This window comes from Harpia harpyja, chromosome 11 (genome assembly GCF_026419915.1).
Source record: "Harpia harpyja isolate bHarHar1 chromosome 11, bHarHar1 primary haplotype, whole genome shotgun sequence".
Lineage (NCBI taxonomy): Eukaryota > Metazoa > Chordata > Aves > Accipitriformes > Accipitridae > Harpia > Harpia harpyja.
Window position 1 is genome coordinate 37,018,315 of NC_068950.1, and position 20,990 is coordinate 37,039,304.

Here is a 20,990-nt window from a genome sequence, read left to right on the forward strand (position 1 = left end):
TACAAGTGCTGTATAAAATTTTAATTAAAAACTGGTTTTACCCCTCAACGTGAATATACAATATGTTTCCCAGATGGATTTCATATTTAAGTATTATCCAAACCAAAAACGTAAATGAGACAAATAAAGCCTTCAAAAATGGCACAGAGGCTAAAATGTATGTAAACACTAGATGACTGTGGTGAAAACAAGGCAGGCAGGGAAAGCAACCTCTTAGCAAATGTTTACTACTGGAGTACTGAATGAAACAGTTCATACAACTATAGTCTTAGTAACAACACAATTAGCTAAACATTCAAAAATTCAAGTCAGTGTAACAATACAAATATAAGCATTAGAATTCACCACTGTTCGGCGATGTAAATGGTGCTTTTGTTAAAAGTTTCACTGGTTATTTTATACACTGATAATTCATGGGATACAAATACATAATCCATGGCACGCCATGCATCAAACCACTCTCAAAGTCTGCCCCTGCTTTCAGCCTCCCACCCCCACTTTGTGTGAAGTTCTGTTCATTCAATGGCATCAGCTCTACAGGGTTACGCAAATACCTGACCACAGAAAAAAATTTTTGTGCTGTATCCTCAGGATCAGTAAATTCTTATGAACCAAGAGGGATGTTGTTTTGCAACAGCAAACTCCTTTCCCTGAAGAGGTGAGAAGGCGGCTCAGATCACCACTTCTCAGAGAAGTTGCTGAGAGTTCTTTGCTAGGTCAGAAGAAATCACCCAGAATTGAATGGAAATACATATGAAGAAAAAGCACAATCTCCACATTGATCAAGCAAAAAGAAAGATTACAGTTCCTTTATGTTGCCATCCAGACAAATTATCACTGCACCTCAGAGAATTTCTCACTGAAGACAAACAGGGAACAAACTGCATGTCTTTGGCAAGTCAACACTGATAACAAAAGGAGCTACAGCCTCATCTTTTAAGGGCTTTGGTTGATGATGTTTTGAATTCCATGGAGAAAGCAGCAGAAACCAATGCAATCAATGGGGCTCGTGCTTAATGTTTCACTGTGTAATAGAAACAGGAATATTAGGTGTTCTTGATCACTTCCCACAACACTGGTTTATTTGTTGAAACTGAAAGGAACCGGGCAAAGACTGGTTCTCTGCTGCTACCAGAGACCATCACCTAAACCAGACACCATTTCTGTCAGTGAGGTAGCTCATTAAGATCACCCACAGAAGTGCTGATCTCTCTTAGCTTCAATTGTTTTCACTGGAACCAGGAAGCTAAGTTTCATTGATTTGAAAGTTTCCCCAAACTCCTTGACTACTAAACAAATCTCTTGAGATACTCTCAGCATCCTGATAATGATCACTCCATAACCGCTGAAGTTATCAACACCATGGCAGGCTCTCCTATGACCCAGAGATTCCACAACAAGATTTATACAGTTATGTGACCACTGCTAAAAGGCTAAGAATTTTGTTGCATAGTTCAGTGTTTCAGAAAACACTTTCAAGCTTAAAAATTAGGAAGAGCAGAATTATGTAATAAGCTATTCCTTGCACACGGACTGAAAAGGCAGAGATTCCTTCTAACTTACTTTCTCTGACAAACCTATGGCACACCACACAAACTCTTCCACTGTCAAGTTGCACACACCATTGCACCCCTTGCTCCTGGGGAGAAGATGAGAACAAATGATGTGATAGATGTTAATCGTGCTGATTAGTACACATAGCAGACAGCACTAAGACATCAGGATGACAAAAAAGTAATTTGTATTAAAAAAAAAAAGATATCATGAGAGCAATCAGTATGAGTATGATGAACCCAGATCATGCAGGAGGCAGAAATGAAGTAGCATACCAACTGTAAAGATTAGGTCCTAAAAGCACATGTAGTAAAGCAGTTCATTATCTTTTTCAGCTGTCTCTTAGATTTAATAGATTTCTATCTTGGTAAGATTAAGACTTGCTTAATAATTGTCTGGTTAAAACATAATAAACCTGGGAAAATTAAAATAAAGCCTTTTTAGTAACTGGAGATGAGATGGGACTTTCCAGCCAGGCTTCCACAAAATAATTTCTGTAACATTCACCTCAGGATCCCAAAGCACTTCACAGTCATTTAATTAAGCTTCAGCAGAGCACAAACTCCCCATTTTACAGCTGAGGTAACAATGAGGAGGAATTTGGAAAAGACTATTTAATACTGAGCAGAGCTAAATGTTCTGTTATTTTACCCAAAAAATAGACTCCCAACACCTATAGGTAGATTTCTTTCTCCCCTCACTGTTTTGGTAGTCTCTGAAGTAATAATAAGATTCAAACATGTGATGCACAATCTAAAGAACAGCCCTCATCATCTTCCAAGCTGCTCAGATTTGGAATATAAACACTGCTGCCCATCTATCTTACAAAGCTGCTCCTACCTGTTCCCATTACTCTAGCCATCCCTATGCCTCTTGTCCCCAGTGGACCAATTTAAGCTTCCCTTCTTCTAGTTGAAAACTTAGATAAGGCAAATCATTAAAGAGTTTGACATTTTTGCCTTTAATCCACAACAGGTCAATGACTGATTTCCAAAGCAACTACTACTCAGCAAAGGATTTGCATTTCTACTGAACGCAGGCAGGTAGTTTGTCTAAAGCCACCCCAAGATTCTAAACTATACCAAGTTATTTGGAGGAAAGAGGGAAGGGAGCAAGTAGGAAGCAGACTCTGACTTATTAAAATGAAAGTGATTAAAATACTGATTGCATACTGCAAGCAACACTGCATGCTGAATAGCATTTGGTGAGAATACTCATATAATAACTTGGGGAGGGCAAGAGAAAGAGAGAGACTCTACAGAAAAACACTAATTCCTTCTTAATCTAGCCCATTATTTCTAGATTTCCTTTAGGAGGTAAAATGATGGGGGTCAAATTATGCCGTCCCACTGTCACTAACAGACCACTTTGTGGATGGCAAAAGATAAGGAATGAGCATAGAAAATGCTATTTAAAGCTCCACTCAGGAACCTAGAAATTTGCATTTGATAGAAGGGATTTAAATTGTATTAGAAGGCAAGGTGCACTAAACAATTACAGTTTATTACTATGTTGGTTCACTGCCTGAACCTATACTTATCACATCCTGCAGTAGCAAAGGAGCAGCAGTGCTCAGTGCACTTGAGCTGTATGCATATTAATAGGAGGGTTAGCTGAGCAAACAGGGAAGGGGCCAAATGCTTTTGAAAACAAAGTGGCTTGCAGATTTTATGGACAGATCGGAGTAATTTGGGTCTTAAGTCACATTTCAGAGAAAAGTTTTCCATTAACCAGACCCGATTTCCAGCCCAGTGCTTGGAAGAGAACACTGTTGTATCACAGCATATAAGCTGTGGAACGACTCTGACCCAAGAGAGAAACACATCTCCTGCAGCAGCTGATTCAGAAAGACATAATACACACCATCTCCCCTCATAGCTGGAGCAGGGCCAAAGACACTCATAGTCTATCTGCTTCACTTGTTGTTATGCTGCATACGAAGGCTACAGTGAGAATATTCATACCAGTCAAAATTCAATATATGACTTTTTTTTTTCTCCCATGCAGTTTTCACCTTTGATGAAAAATTTTCATCTTTGATGAAAAACTGAAGGTTGCCATATCACCATATGCTTCCTTTCTTTAGCTAGGGTAATTAAACAGATATACCCCAGCCATTCCTCTAGACCCCTCGCAAACATTACCCTGTTTTTTCACAGTGGCCTCTAACCTCCCTCAGCCCCTCCTTGTGTCTTGAATTCATGGCAACTTGTATCCTTACTCATACATACAAAAACCCCAAAGCCTCAGCATTCAGGCCTTCTTACACACTGAACAAACCGGGACTAAAATCTGCTGGATAGCTGGGGAGGGAAAAATCGAACAGTACTTCTGTGTCACAGAACCAGATTAGGCCAAGGGGGAGCAGCCAATCTTCAGAAGACTGTAACTTTTACTAAGCTATGACACTGGGGAGGGAAAACACACAGAATATTGAATGAAAACTGTGGGATACCATGAGAAGAACACTAAATCTTACAGCTCAAACACCTACAGGAAACTGCAGCAACCTTCAGATTTCAGTAGATTCATTTTAAACCAAAAGCTTGGAAAGTATCTCTCAGAATGTGCCCTGCCTATCTAGGATCCATTTGAATACACCTACTTTCCTGAACAGCAAGGAGAAAGAAACCATCCCTTTATGGACTAATATGGGGTCACAGGAACAGGCTAATGAATCAATACCAGGTAACAGTAGCACAATACTCCACGGCCACCATGCCTTCAGTGGCACAACTTGGGTAAGTTTTACTTTTCACTTCTGCAAAAAAAAATGTACTACTACTTCATAGAGTGACTCAACACTTACCCACCGCATTAGACTGTGCAAGTAATGCCCTTTGAAAGTACTAATATGCTAAATGGCATCAAGGATAGGAAGTTATCAGTGTTAATCCACTTCAACTGGTTTAACAGTTACAAGGAATAGAAATGTCTATATGCAAGACACTTCCTCTGAGAGTCCCCTTTCCTGAAACAGAAGCACACAGCCTTTCAGCGTGCTTTCCCACTAGCATAATTGCTCACCAACTGCTTTCTCAAATCAATTATGTTGTCTCAGCATTAAAGGATGGAAGGCAGAGTAGACCAACTTTTTGTTTATCTAGGCATGCTGGCAGGTTACAGTCATATGTTCTGCCATCTGTACTGCTAGCTTTATCCTTTATCCAATCATAACAGGTAAAATGGCATTGGTGTAACTGAATCTGTTCGTTCAGTCAGGGAAGGAGCCAGAACAGGCATTTGGTTTTTCCCCCATTCTGAAAGGAAGCAGGAGATGGACACTCTTGCCCTTTTAAAACATTCCGCTTTTCAATAGATGGGCAATTTGCCCCGGTCTGCTAATGTGGGATCTGTTCAATGCAAGGCTGAAAAGGTTCCATCCCCAGGGAAAGCATCGAACTGCTGATGAACATTTGGTGGCCTTTAGCAAAAACGGTATGATTTCTGCCAACAGGATCCCAGCAGACTGGGAAGGACAGGCTCCAAATTAGGTGGGATTGTGATGCAGGAACTTCAGAAGGCCTGTACGGGATATATGAAGAGCTTGCTGACTAGCTCCAGTCTTTCCCCCTCTGCACTCCTTTCTTATTCATATTTTTTAAAATTACAAATATATTGGCAAATGTCATGGTTGCATTCAAGAGAACCTGGAAATTTTCAAATGCACAGGGTGTGCAAAGATAACCTTTCTTCTGATATAGAGGCTGCTGGGATGGGTGCGTTTCTTTTAAAATCAGAAAATTTGTGACTGAAGGTGCTTGAAACCACTTCGAAAGCATGTCTATAGGTCAGTATCAGAGTTTCTGCCTGTCTCAAAAATAAACAATCCAAGGCAATTTTCTAGAAAACAATTCCCTTTGACCCTGATGGGACACTTTTAAATCAACATTCACATTCACCTTCCTCTTTAGACCCCCCCCTCTGAACACTAGGACATACTGCTTCTTCAACCAATTCTGTTTATGTTACTAAATAGCTTTAATTATTTAATGAAAATTGGCTGCAGCTGAAACCTGAGTTGACGTCAGACACGAATGTCCAGCGGACCTATTAGTCTTCAAATGACTATCTTTTCGTAGTCTCAAAGGAGCAACACCATCTTGCTTAATTGTGAAGTTGCTGGTTTTTTCGGTTTGGTTTTTTTTTGGGGGGGGGGGCGGGGGAGAGCAGTGGGATATTAATAGTTTCCTTTTGGCAAGGCAGGCCAAAACCCCGTTTCTCCAAAACCCTGCCTAACCATAATTACACCTTAAAAATAGAGTACAAATATTTGTTACATAAAAATAGGTTTCATTACAAATATGACCACTGTGTACTGTGCATTTCCAGGTGAATTGCTATCAGGAGTGTGTTTTTTGGTCTGAAACAGTGCCAGAAGCTTTTCGATACATGTTTCTATATATTTTCTCGAGACTCTCTTCAAAGATTGCTCTGTGAGGCTTCCCTTTGTACACAGCTGCACGACTAGAGCAGTATTCACCATTATCCAAGTGAACAGTAGTGTTCTGCTGCACCGGTGAACTGTCAACAGAAAAAAGATAAGAAATAATGATTAAATCAAGATAAGGAAGAGGAATCAGAACCACAAAACCAGCAGAAATCCAAAGGTAGAGCTGCTAATCACAGATTACCTTTCACAAATTGATAAAAAAACTGCACTGCAGCTCCTTCTAAGAAATGGGAGCCCCACGTTATTCATTCACACAAATGCTCCCCCACTTATCTGAGTGCACTTGATAATACCTCCCACATAGAGAATTAATTTTCAAAGAGCATGCAGTAATTTTACTGTATTTTGATAGGCAGTGTGACTAGGCACTAAGCCTATGCAAGAGCAACACAGTAGGATTTTTCTGTCCTTTGAAGGTCAAAACGTAACCACAAGCAGCTATTTCAATATGAAGACAATCTATCAGAGGTATATTAAATTACTGTGGTTGCAGCTGTAAAGTGCTCTATCAGAAGCATCTTGGATTAAGTATTCTACCAAATACATTATGATATAGTGGCAATCAAGTGTTCCTTCCCCACCCCATCTTCTGTGTCACTGTTTTAATACTAAACACAAATACAGTCTCATATTTCAGTTGCTTTGAGAAATTATTTCCTAGATCTATGAAGTGAAATTTATTCTCTGAAAATCATTACAAAACACTGACAAATCTGAAGTATGTATATCTAAACTTCATGACTATTTGCTTTCTCTTGAAACTCTGAAAACAAAGGCTTGTGTCATATAATGAAATGAGCCATTTTCCTGTAATAAAGCATGAAACAAGTAGCTCAAAAATCGTAAGAAAAAATTACTATTGTGGTGACATTTTTCACATCTGCTCAGAGATTTAGGCACTTAAGACGCTTAAAAATTAGGACTGAGTTATCTTCAGCCTTTCGTGAATGTTCTCAGTCTGGGAAATGAAACTGGAAATGTGAAGCTTACAATGACCATCACTTAGGAAATGGATTACATTTCACAGGGAAGGTTTACATTTTCTTATATACATATCATTTATTAATACATATCATTTATTAATCTATGGCCAAATCAGTACTTAAAACTTTGTCCTCAAGTTAGTATCAGTAAACACACGTGACAAAACTGAACGAAACCTTATGTCAAAGGACTCACAAATATACTTCTAGCTAGCTGCATCAAAACACAAGGTTTTCACTTTAAGAAAGGAAAATGGTGAGGGAAGAAGATGAAGGTGTAGGATCAGCTTTCTAAATTCGCATTTCTAAGCTTCCACTGTCCCACGGAAAACAAAAGAACGAATAGCTTTTGCTTTTAGATTTCTTACATTCAAATATTAGGGTGATGCCAACCTATACCACATAAAACAACAACACGAAGATCTCTATGTGGCTCCAATATTAAAAAGGGAGGAAGGCCACTGACACTTTTTCAAAAAAGCTCCAACATTTAAAGTCAGTCAGCAGCATGAAGCAAATTTAAACCTGTTTATCATCCTGGAGAGGGAGGACTGTGCTTCACAGTTTGGACACAAAGAAACCAACCTACCAAACAGCAGAATCAATAGAAAAGTTGTACAGGCCTGTGTTAAATGTAGACAAGTCAATACCCTGGGGACCCATCAACAACTAAAGTTTTACCTCCTCCTTTCTGCAGTTTGTTTTACCTCACTTCTGATGGAGCATTCTCAGGCCAACAAATAAGCACGGCACTAGGAGCGGCACTTGTAATGATACAACAAACAGCTCTGCCACTCTTTTCCTTGGAATCCATCTCCTGCAGTCAGCCTTGTGCTTGCCTTTTCTTCTACTAAAAGCTTAATCTACATAGAGACACTCAAAATCCAACCACTTTAACTGCAGTAAAGGAAAGACTCAAAAAACAATAGTAACTTTCACAAGTTCCTTATTCTAGTACTGACAAAGACTTGAAAAAAGACATAAGCTTCATTTTCCCTTCTCTTTTTGGAGGGGGTGTGTGTGTCTATGTATTTCCATTAGCCAATCCTTGCACATGAGATACTTAGCACTGGTGTGGACAAAGATACAGCCAAGCTAGGGAAGAGTCCCTCTCCTGTCTCAACTGGAAACCAGCTGACAACCTGAGCTAAGCAATCTGGGAATTACACTCACAAATCATATTAACAGCAGGATTTCTGCACGCAACTCCCTGCTCTGAAATACCTGTCATATGCTTTTGTTCCCTCATACATCTCCTTTAAGAGTCCCAGAAGTTCTTTTCTGAGTGAATCATATACTAAATATTTCACAAAACACAGACCTTTTCCTTACTCCCAGTGGTTTTCAATCATCTATCTACTTTACTGCCAACATTCGGTTGACAGTACCATGTCCTTCTATGAACTCTGTCTCTGTCCTTGTATCCTGTTTATGAGCACTGTGGCAAACACTCAGCAATCAGACTGTCCTCGAGTCCTTTTATGTCTCGCCCTTCAGTGAATGGGACTAGTACTGCCGGCCTCTAAATCCAAGGAGCAGTCCTCTCCCAACTTGAGTGCCGCATTTCATATCCCATCACTTCATGATTCTGTAGTATTAGGGTTTGTTTTTTCTTTTTTCATGGTCTGCAGTTTCAGCATCAATCTCAAAGTCCCAAAGCTGCCTCAAAACAAAAACTTGCACTTTCTCTCACAAACACATCCCACACAATTTAATTGCAGCAGCTGTCAGGACAAAGGATAAGGGAGCAAAAAGGCTACATGCAGAATACAAGAGTGAGCACAGGTATAGAAATATTAACAGCTTCAGAGTAGCAACTTCACATACATGTGAAAATCTGACTAACTAGAACCCTTGCACAGAGGTGACTACAAATTACAGGAATTTTAAAAAAAGCCAACAAATCATAAATTTTAGAACTTTTTAGAGCTTACAAATTGCAAGTAGAATTTCACTATGATACCCATATTGAATTACCCTTCTTTCTGTGGTATACAGTGGTGATTCGGGAAGCCTTTGTTACAAAATATTGCATCACATTTAATTATCAAAATAAAACCTTTTTTTCCTAATGTCAAGACCTCTCAAATTTAGCACCACAGTTCTAGGACTTCTCTCTTAATATAAAGAAAAACAGAAAAGCTGTACAACCCAAAAAACATTTTACATTACTTAGTACCTTTCCTCCAACAAGTACCCAAAACGTTGTACAAAATACCGTGCACATACACAGAGAACATCAGTATCGGTAACTTCTACTACAGACGTTGTCAAAATCAATTCAATTGGTGTCTTTTAAGTAAAATATTCAAATGAAACCCTAGTCATATATGTGAGGAATACACAGAATAATTAACCTACATAAACCAGGTTTTCAAGATGTCTTCTGAAATACAGCATGCTGAATCACTAAACCATAGTCTATACATTTGCTTTGTTTTTTGAAGATGCTTCTCTTTTCCAAATATGTGTTTTGGAAAACAAAGAACAAAACAACAAAAGAGCCACAAACCATATTACTAAATAAACTTCAATTTATTTTTGCACTTCCATACTTTTAAGAAAAAATAACCAATTGGTTATTTTTAAAGTGACGTTTGCTCTCTGGTTGATGAAATCCAAAAACTACTGCCCAAGGATCATTTTCATGACCAGGTCCAGTTTCAAAATCAGTGTTTTATGAAGACTATACTGACACAGTGCCAAATAGCATGAAAGGCACAATTGTAGTTAACTGTATTTTGCTTTTAGGTGAAAAACCTTGGTAGGACTAACTCCTACAGAAGCCTTTTCCCAGTGTAATATATTACATAGCTTAAAATAGGAAGAGAATTTTTTAGCTAAATTTAAAGGGCAATATCATGAGTTTGACTGTTCTGTCTTGGTCAGAGAAAAACTCCATACCTGCTCTGCAGTTCACTCATGGATAAGAGCGATCTATGCGAAGATTCTCTTGTCTTAGTCAAGTCTCCTTTTGATGAGTTACTCTCATCCTAAAAAAAACAGAAATCAGATTCTCATTACCTTGGTTTCTGATTACAACGATCTCATTTCAAAAATACATTCTTTCCATTTAGCAGAAGACTATTAAAGTGCTTACATGTCTTGGGGGAGAAAGGGACAAAGTGTAATGAGCCAAATGCCATTTATGAACACTTTTAATTAAGTTCAGTACAATTCAGCTAATAATTTTCAGGTAATAAACTGGAAAGAATTTCTAGACAGTGTAGATCTAGAGAACTATGCAGACAGCACAAGCTTCAATAATCCCCAACAAACACGTTGGTGAAACACTATGAAACCTACTGATCACTGCCTTATTTTTGTTTCTTGCAGAAGAGGGGAAAAGAACCTAAAACTTATTATTTATTAGTTTTTATAATGAGCTATTGTTATCCATTTAATGCATTTTGCCAGACAGAAGCATTCTACACATCTGAATACTTTGATTCCATATACAGGGCTGAGAACATGCTTACCCAACTTTAAAATGTATCTATGATAGACTTAATGACCCTTCAGTGGTATTCTTAAGAGTTGCTAGAAAGCAGTCTGACCTTCCAAATGCCACCTAGACATTAATTAACCCATATTTGCCCTCTTAGGTAAGTAAGAAACAAAACACCTCATGTGAAGGGAGCCAGTTGCTCACCTGAGACAGGATGCTAGGAATTCCACCACACACAGTCACGTTCACTCTACTCTGAAGAGCAAAGACACTACTTAAGAGGTGATACTAAGTGATCTTTCAGCAGAAGCCAATTGTTGTAAGGATTAGTAAACAAAATCATTTTTCATGCTATAGAAGAAGTAACTGGAAAAAAAGACTGTGCAGTAAAAATAATCATCACACTTGCTGGTAACACAAAACTGGGAGAAAAGACAATAAATATAGTGGTAGATGGAAATAAGATGCAGAGCAAGCTGAACAGTAGGCATATGGATGAGGAAAAACCCAACACAATCTATTGTGGTGAAACAGAAGGTAATAAATGTGTTTGTAAACAGGAAAACTCTCTTCCTTCAGCAGTCACAGACTACAAAGCACTGAAGAGGAAATGGGGGTACAGTGGTAAATAAAACTCTGCAGCATTTGCCAGAGGCAAATTATGTTCTGGAAAGCCAAAAAAGATGGAAACATTATGATACTGTCAGAATGTCTCAGCAGAAAGCTACAGTGGACACCCTAAGGAATCTGCAGGAGAGCTCCAGTCACACTATTTTTACAGAGCACTATGGAAATGAAATTTTGGAAAACACAGCTGGATGCTTCTGGGAACGGTTATTTACCATTAGGCTCTTTGGAATGAAACAGAATAAGAGATAGTTTTTAACCTTTCAAAGTTCGGAAGAGGATCCAGACGAGCCAAAATCTACTCACCACATTGCCAGTGCACTTGCTTTACTATTCCCTCACTTTCAGGATGACCCATTTACCTCATCCATCCACTGCGTAACAACACAGCCTAGATTTGGGGCCATCTGAGGAACCACAACCAATCCTGGTGTATTTTACAGTACTAACTGCAAGCAGACCTGATGATTTTATTTTTTTTTTAAGCAGGTCAGCTGCTGTTAGCACAGCTTTCACAAGTTAGCTGTACACAATTAACAAACCACGAGACTTCTCTGTAACATCCTCCCATTCCTTTTGCTCAGTGGAAGAAAACGGAGTGAGAAGAATGGTCCTTTTCCAGCATTGTTCTGACCAGGTTGGTAATTAAAGACTCAAAAATCTTACCCAATACCCTGATATCTAGATTTTTTAGGGCAGAAACATGAGGTTTTCCAACAGGAGAGGAAAGATTAAAGCATCATCTCTGATGATTAATCCCCTGTGAGTATTCAGCAAGTGTTTGATACTGGAGGTGGCAAGGTGTGCTAACAGAAAGCACCATGCTTCAAGAATCTAACACCATGCTTGCAAATTCATGGGCATTTGTGCAACACTGCAGTAACAAGTGAATACTAGCATATGTGTCAGTCATTCTAGAGCAGAATGTTTTAAATTATGTAAGTAAAATAAGTAAATAGGAAGAAAATTATCAAATTCTCCTTTACCCATTATTATATTTAATAGTCTTTACAACTCTATGGAGAGACCATGTAACCAGCCATTCAGCTCTCCTAACAAACTAGTATGTCTTTTATTGTGAAGTCATGGTCTACTGTTCGAGGAAAGTAGTCAAGGAACACTGGAGATAGTTCAGGATGTGCAAACTTTCATTACATGTAGGTGCTGGACCGTCATGAAATCCAATTTGTTATCTTAAGTTCATTGAAACATCAAAGAGGCATTTGACATGATTTGTACCTCTTTTGGAGTGGCTGAAACACAGAAAAATGCGATGGGCATCTTCTGTTTGAGAGGCAGCAGTTCACAAGATCATAATGTTTGTACACAGACTCAGGGAGGTACAGCATGAACTAGATCAAACGGTCTTAGTATACACAAGAAAAGGTTTTTCGGAATTTAAAATAAAAAGCAGCACAACTAAACCAAAAATGAAGATTGAACAGAAATGAGAAAATAATCAGATTAAGAGAGCATGCAGGCAACACAAGGAGCTGCCCAGGATGGCTAAATTTGGGGAGATAAATAAATAAATAAATAAATAAATAAATAAATACTTCAGAGCTAAGACAGATGTTCTTCAGTACATCTTGCAGCAGTGGTGTTACGCCTGCCATTCCCGTGCTGAAGTATGAGGTGGGGAGGCCAGGGGTCTCACACTCTTTATCACACTTTCCACTGATACAGTAAATTACATCAGAGGGGAAAGGTAGACGGTTGGGGACAGTAGTAACTTAAAATTGCAGCAACATTCAAAAGCAGATTTCTGTCAACACTCCTTTTTCTAAGAGAAGAAACTGAAGGAAAAAAGATGTCTTTCTCCATTTTGAGGGACTCATGTCTCTTCTAACCAATCAATGACATTTGTGTGTTAGACTGTCAGACAAAAATAATAATTTCATCAGAGCTCCTAATCTTAATCTTACCTACCTTTCATCCTTATATCCTCTTATCTTACCTTTCTTTTACCTCACCTCACACTTAAGACCCTAGGTTCTTTGCAGATGAAGAACCTTGTTATTCAGTTTGTACAATGCTTTGGCCAGGGAGATCCTGTGCCACAACTGGGTTTCTGAAAATCACAATAGGAAAAATTTTTATCTGTCTAAAACCATACTTCAAAATTCCATCAGACTCAAGGACAAAATATTCTGATCCTGGGCATAATCTCATTAAAGGGCTCTGTTCATTGAAAGCCAGGTAATTAAGGGAAAAAAGCACACATCTGAAGAATAATATTAGCTCTACAAACAGCTGGACACAAGCAGCTGCTGATGTGCAGCTGCACAACATGTTAAGCCTTGATGTTCTACAGATCTGTAGCATATTTTTTTCCCAAATTGGAAATGGAGAACCAGGTATAAAAAAAACTTTAATTGTCCTCAATAACCCGTGAGAGGGTTACCTATACCAGGTAAAGGCTACACAATGGAGGCTACTGAAATCAGTGTGAAACAGTTCAGCTTATATACTGAATCCATATTTCTACAATCAGGGTTGCCTCAAAGAACAACATTATAATAAATCCAAGACTGTAGGCACAGTTCTCTTCCTCAGCCATCTTGGAGAAAAGAAAGGATTTAGTTTGCAGTCAAACTTACAAACATTAGACGCTGTCTAGCACTGTGTGTCCTTAAAATATTTTTCACTCTTTTATGGATCTCATCTCCATTTGCTGGTGAAGGCCAACCAGAGCTAAATCTGCAAGAGGAAGAAGAAAAACAAACAGAAGAAATATTTTCTTGAAAAGCTCAAACATGCTTTTGACTCAGATTTTTTTTTTTTTTTAGATTATGAAGCATGCATTACTTCCTTCTATTTGGAACATACACAGTGTTCAGATTTTATTCTTTTTCTCCTCTGGGGTACGAGTAAAGAAACATTTCAAAGCAGCGTGTAAACGATATGCATCCATGATACCAACAGAAGATGCAAAACATAGAAAATGTTGGATGATTTTGTAGCTTGAGTAATATTTCTGTAATGTTTGTATTGTCCCTACAGAATAGAAAAGCTATACAGTTATTCTATTCCCAGTGATCAGGTATCATTTTGCTCTTTTTAAAGGAAGTATTACACACATGAAATTCTTTTCACTGGAATAAATCAACAGGAGGATAACCCCAATGTGTGCAAATTGGAAAGCCCATGGAGTTAAAAACCTGCAAATTCACAATCTTTATTTCACAAGACGGCACTGCATTTTAAGTTGCTTTTTTACATTAAAAACTAGGTAGCTTGCTTGATATGAGTGACTTAAAACCAACAGCTACTTTTGGATTTTACCCTTTTATGTTTTGCAGCACTTTTTTTTCCACTGGGGAGACAAAAAACCCCTCTCTCCTCATGCTTCTCAGCAAGATCAGAAGCTGACAGAAATTTCATATCAATAGTTATTCTTAGACTGTTAAGGGAAGCAACTAAGATTTTAAGAATAGGATCATTTACACACCAAGCTCCACATGTTAGTACACTCAAAAATGTATTATTTAAAAAAAAAAAAAAAAAAGATCAACATAAGGAAACAATTATTGGGGAAAAGTTATGAAATGTTTACTGACACAATCTCATCACAGTGGATAGGAACAGGGCACCAAGTCAAGATTGTGCATCTTCATTTCAATGTTTCCTAACCTCTGAGAGCCTGACTTTGCACCAAGAGAATAAAAACCTCATGATGCGGTATCATCCTAATATTAATACGGGTCGCCAGGCAAACTGCGAGCTGGCAAGCCATACCACTGCAATTTGAGCTAATGGAACAACTGCCAACAGCAGTACTGGGCGTCCATATTCTGGTGGATTAGGAGCACAAGAAACAGTGACATGCTCTGATAGTTGGCTTCGCAAAGTTGATGCAGCGGAGAAACATCACGACTCTGAACCCTGAGATTCTACAGTGGGCTCTGGATGGGTTTGTGCAACTGGGACTGCAAGCCCTTCTTTCCCTCTTCTCTCCAATTTATCATGTTCCGGGCGTTATCCAGTCTATCACTCTGAAATCCCCAATTGGATCGTGCCTGGATTAGTTTACCTGCACCAAACTTCCGGAAATTTCAATACAGCTAAAGAACTGTGCAGCTCCTTCCAAAAAGAAGAAACCAAGTACACATAGAAAGCTTCAGCCCAAAACAAGTAGCTTGACAATGTTAAAATTAATGGAAGCAGGATCCAGGGAAATGCCAGGCTGCCTTGAAGGTTACAGGCAGGGCTGGGAGCACTTTGCAATCTTTTGGATCTACTACCAGAGAGAGAAATACAAGTAGAAAGTGACCAGCTCTCTGCTTTTGAGTAACTTTCTTCTATTTTCTTGTATCTAATCAACTTATTTGGACTCACTTATTATTGCTTACCTTTCCAAAATATCTCTCTCTGTTCTAAGCATCCCCAATATTTTCAGCCTATTTATGAGTTTCCTTAAATCAAACCATCATATTTCTGAATGCTGCTATTTTTCTTCAAGAAAGGGTGCCAAGAAATGACACAATATAAGAAGGATGAATCATATAATCTACAGGGGGATGTATTTTCCATATTTCTAATGACATTTAGCATTGTTTATCTTTGGATCATTACAGGCAAGAATTTTCACAAAGCTGGCTATAACATTCGTATTAGCATCCTGAACATTTACAATTAATTTCAAACCCAACAGCATATATGGCAAATCCATACTGTTCAATTCTTTTGCATACTAGAATCTAACGATCTGTTGCACTAAAAGTTCTCACATAACTTTTTCTAAAAGAAAGCAAAACGGTTTGTGAATTTTGTTAGGGGAGGAAAGCTTTGCCTTTAAAGGAATAGAAGTCTAAGTCCCTTAAGCAGGTAGAAACATTCATTTCCCTAACAGTCAAATCCCATTTGATGTTCTGCATTACAATGCATGTGCTCTGTCACTAGCAGTGTTTTTGGGGGGGGGGGGGGGGGGGGGGGAAGGTTGTTTTTTTTTGTTTTGTTTGTTTTTTTTAAAGAAGAGAGGTAAAGGAAAGGGGCTGGAGTGGTGCTATCATCTTATGACTTCCCATTAGCATTTACAAACATTTACTAATATTAAAGAACCTCCGAAATGCATGTTTAAAAATCTGCATCCTAGATGCAGTAAGAGTGAGTCATTTCCCATTTGACAAATAAAAGATAGACCCATGAAGTCATGGCATTTTCTCTTATTTATACAGCAGCTGCTGTTCTTCCAACATCCAGGTTGCTGGCACTGAGAAGAGAAGTTGGAATAGATTGCCTTTGGGAAATAAATTTTATGAAATTCGTATGTAAGATTTCAGATCATTGTTATTAATCTTAAATTTACAAATATCCTTGGAGATAAATGTATTTGCTTTTGGTAAAAAGAAAACCCAGCTTGCTACTGTATTCATTTAGAAAATACGTGGCTATGTCTGCAAGAAGAAGAAGAAGATTTAAGTACCTAATTCAAGAACTATTAAATTTCTTTCTTCAGGTGATTTTATTGATCAATCCACTAGTGTGCGCTGTGGTATAAGAAACGTTAGCCACTCACACATATCCCAAACTTAATTTACCGGAAAAAAAAATCTTAAGTATGATTAAAAACAGTATCAGCTTCTTTTTAATTAGCTTTTCTAGTATTGTTATTGTCTAATTTTAGTAATAACTATAGAGTCTAATCCACATTTAAAGTCATAATGTTAATATTTACATCAACCAAAACTCAAAATAAAATCATGCCTGAAATGTGACAACCATAATCTGAAGTGAAACCTTTTTATAATATTCTAACTCTCCTATTGGAAATGTTTTATAATACTGGCTTTATAGCACAGCTTCTTAGAGTATAAATAAAGGGATTCCATTTGCACAAAATCACCAATAACGAGTTTGTAAAATGACTAGCTACTTATTTATGTGATTAAGGTGTCACTATCATATTGCAATGTTGAAAGGAAAGTCATTTCATTTCAATGACTGTTTGTCCTGATAAATGAAATAAACTTCTACAGCTGTATTCTTTGTCATACTTCCAATTTTCCCTGGGACTTGCAAACATTCTGCAGTTACATCAGTTTAAATTGTTTATTGATTCCAATAGATTGTATAAACACTTTGGAAATATAGCTCAGTGACCTAGAAAAAGCCAGATCAATCAGAGAACTTCTCAAGATTAATTTCAAAGATGTTGTGTCGAGTCCGATCAAGGAAACAGAACCATTTTCCCTTGTAATGTGACTAAAGGCATTTATTTTCTTTTATGAGATAAGGATTTTTTTAAGGTCATACAGACAATATCTACCTTGATATATAAAAAAAAAAAAAAGCAGCCAAGCAGGCAGTCTAGATCTTGTGCTAAAGATTAAAGTTATTTTCATGTATAATTTTATCTATTAGGATGAAATACTCCATTAGAAATACAAACAGGATACATCCACCCATGTACTCTAGTCAAACAGCAGCTTGCAAACTTGAGAGCTGTAATAAATAGGAATTTTCAAATGTCAGACAATCCAATCATCTACTTGCACATAGCAAAAATGTTAATATCACATTTCAGCAGGAGATACTAATACATTTCATATCAGTAGAATTAATGCAAAAGCCTACTGCAGGATATTTGCAATGCCTATCATGACCCCTTCCCCCACCATCACACCTCCTAGCCTTGTGAACAACTCAGTGCATGTGGCCTCCATGAAGAATTCATCAGCTTCAAAGACACAGACTTCATGCTGAGCAAAACCACACACAAGGACAAACTATCAGAGGACAGAAATCAATGAAGTCCTGTAGTACCAGATTCACAATTGGACAGAACGCTACTGTAATTGGGAGAAGAGGGAGAAAGAACTCTTAAAGCTAAGTATAATCTGAAAAAAACCACAATCTGCAAGAACTTATACATGGAACGAGAGATTTTTCAAGAAAAACAAATACATTTCATTCTGGAATAGAAAAAAATCTCACAGATTTTATATCTAAGTAGGCATTAATGCAGCATTCACAGTAAGTGGAGAAGTTGCTTTATTCTCATGTAAGAGGACATGAATGGTAATTCAGTACGATGAACTTGGTTCTCCGTGTATACTAGTCTGTATGGAGGCACAATAGAAAGGCTAGGCTACGCTTCACAGTTTTACTGGTCTACTTAGTAAAGGATACAATTTTGGTTTGCTTTTTCTTAAAATGACTGATGGCTACGAACCTTAGTGTAGATGCTGTGCAAAAGTGTTCTAGAGACTATATTGGTACATACCAGTTCCTAAATTGTTACGAAAATACACCAACATAAAAATTCTTACATTCTCACAATATTTGAAATGGAGGAAGCAGGCTGCTTTCACAATGCCAGGATACTACTATGAAGCAGAAACAATTACACAGAGAAGGCCTTAAATCAAAGCACAGAAGCCTAAATATTTGGAAGCAGAAGCTGACAGCTTAGCTATGTATCCATTTGCTCTCCCTCCTCAGTAAGAAATGAAAAAAAAAGTAAAAATTTTTCATCCTTTCTACATAGTTTCTCTTACTTTCAAAAGCCCTGTTTACAGTTAGGCCTTGAAGCACTAGAGATACATTCAGTGCTGAGTTTTTAAATTAGTAAATGGTTTCTTTTCCCTCCTAAGTTTCATATCTAGCCCTTAAAACTGTGGCAAGATGCATCATCCTCATGTAAAAAGTGAAACTTAAGCGGCAGACAGCTTCTGAGATTTCAAGGAAGGCCAATACTCTAGCTGAGCAGTTGCCTCCAAAAGGTTGAAGTCATTCTGGTACTAAATAATTAGTATCTCATAAACGGGCTGCACTTCCTTATTCTCTTTGGAAGCTTTTCCATTACCTTCTATCCTCTCTGAATTTATCAATTTATACACAAAACGGCTTTGACAGCAATCAATTTCAAATTCACTTACCGCTGTGGCAAAATCAACCACTGAAGATGACAAATAGCACGGATGTTGGTCAAAAACATGAAACAAGGTCTAGGTACTGCTCAGTTTTGCAGAATATAGTATGAAATAACTGATCTTCAAGAGCGATTCCAGAAGTTAACTTAAAGAATGCAAAATAAGTAAACTTCCCCAAGAAGTGAGACTGATAAACCCAAAAGATTCAAGAACAACCTTACTACCAAACTAAATTCCAAAAAATCAGAAATAATGACTTTTAAATGGCTAGAAATAGACAGGAAACCTAGTCGCAGCCTCTCCCTAGAGCAAGCATTTTTTCTAAAAAGTCTGCTAAATTTTTCAGTGTTCCACTTTGTAGTAGAAAGTTCTCAGAACTTAAACATACACTCTCACAGAAGTAAACCCCGTCTTCGGATGCATGCCACTCTCTAAAATATTATGTGAACTACCTGTGTCTGGATTTGGCTATGCAACAAAACTAGTACCCAAGATCCTGGGATGACACATTTCAAGATCACTGAAGACAAAGCTTCTGGTAACTGGAATTTTCAAGAACTTCATGTAGGATCTAGTATTCCATTAATATCTAACTATTAGTATCTGTCATTGTATCTATCATTAGTAATATAATGCTGGTATTTCCCTAGTACTTGGAAAAAGTTAATATAAAAAGATGGTAGTAAACCAATAGAGGAATATTACAGAAGGGCATCTGATCCAGACAGTTCACCTCTGCCTTACTTCAAACACAACTTCATTTTTTGTTAAATTTTATAGTAGGGAAGATCACATATCAGCAGTATAACTAGGAGAACATAAAAAAAGACATCGAGTTGCACTTCACTCTGGAAACAAAAGCAAAAGCCTGCCATTTCCAGAGTAGGAAAAATAATTCTTTGATCCCAAATGCATGAGAAGTAGCTTTGCCTCTCAACACAACAGAAATAGTCAAATACTCCTGCGATTGCTGTAGTCTCTTGAGAAAAGGATTTCTCTTGTGCCAGCACATAGCTCCATTCAGAGGACTTCCACCATTACCTTAAGAATCCATCTCACTATTTCTCCTTTTCTTTACGAAAGGTACTTTGCTACAGGTTTCAGTGCTGCAAGGAAGGCTTAGCTTCTAAGTCCCCAAGAAAAACACCATCTTCTAGGAGTACATGAGGATGTATATGCATCATGAAAGCAAGGACTGGACTTGAATTTTGCTTTCCTGCAGCATCATTGAGAGAATATAGTGCTAATGCTCTTTCACAAAGCACACAGGATACTTATCTATGCACAAAAGGATACTTATCTATGCACAAAAAAACAGACTGTGGGGGCAAGTCAACTGCATTGACACACTGCTGGCCACACATCATAGGCAGGAACTAAAGAGTGTGTATGTACCATTGGTCTGCACAGGAGCTAGAATCAAAATGGGAAGTGGAGTTGTACGGCCATGTCACTCTGCTGACTATCAGTTTGCAACACCAGCAAATGCTTTCCTTAGGTGACCTAAATAATGAGAAATGTAAAAATAAAGTATGAAAAATAAATATTCAAAACTTTGCTGCCTTGTTCAACAGTAACTCTATTTACAGTTCTGCTTCTGGCTCAAACCCATTGGAAAAGGGGAGAGGATTGATTTGCAGTCTCTCTAGCAGGCTTACAGAAAGGGACTGGAAACTGCTAGAAAGGATACAAAAGGGCTCAGAGGACCTTATGCAAGACTCCAATTTCTGTATCACTGAAAAGTACTGCAGTGGCTTAACAACTATTCAGCAGAGCTCTAGGAAGTACTCTCAAGAAGGCAGACATTCACTCTACACTACTTTTTTTTTCTTTAAAAAAAAAAGGGGGAAAAAAGGAAACTAAAGGTTGAAGTGGGGAGTCAAGTTTCATATTGACTCTGGATAGACTAGCATTAAAAAAACCAGCCTGGATATGCCAAGCTCTTTGTCTTTGTAATTCAAAATAAAATTGAGGAAATAAACACCAAATACTGTGAGATAAGACTCTGTATTCTTGCAAATACACTAACACTGATTTACTTTCAGTAGTAC

At 37.9% G+C, this 20,990-nt stretch overlaps 1 protein-coding gene across 4 annotated transcripts in view; it reads right to left on the reverse strand.

Annotated features, from left to right (window-relative positions):
* The window catches only part of SPATA6 (spermatogenesis associated 6), a 46,042-nt gene continuing 25,052 nt past the window's right edge, over positions 1-20,990 (reverse strand). For all 4 annotated transcript variants that reach the window (XM_052801314.1, XM_052801313.1, XM_052801312.1 and 1 more), the window contains 3 exons: positions 13,666-13,765; positions 9,895-9,983; positions 1-6,078 (listed from right to left, as the gene is read on the reverse strand). In XM_052801314.1, coding sequence (XP_052657274.1) covers positions 5,898-6,078; positions 9,895-9,983; positions 13,666-13,765 — 370 coding nt within the window. In that variant the 3' untranslated portion in view covers positions 1-5,897. The remainder of the gene's footprint in view (positions 6,079-9,894; positions 9,984-13,665; positions 13,766-20,990) is intronic.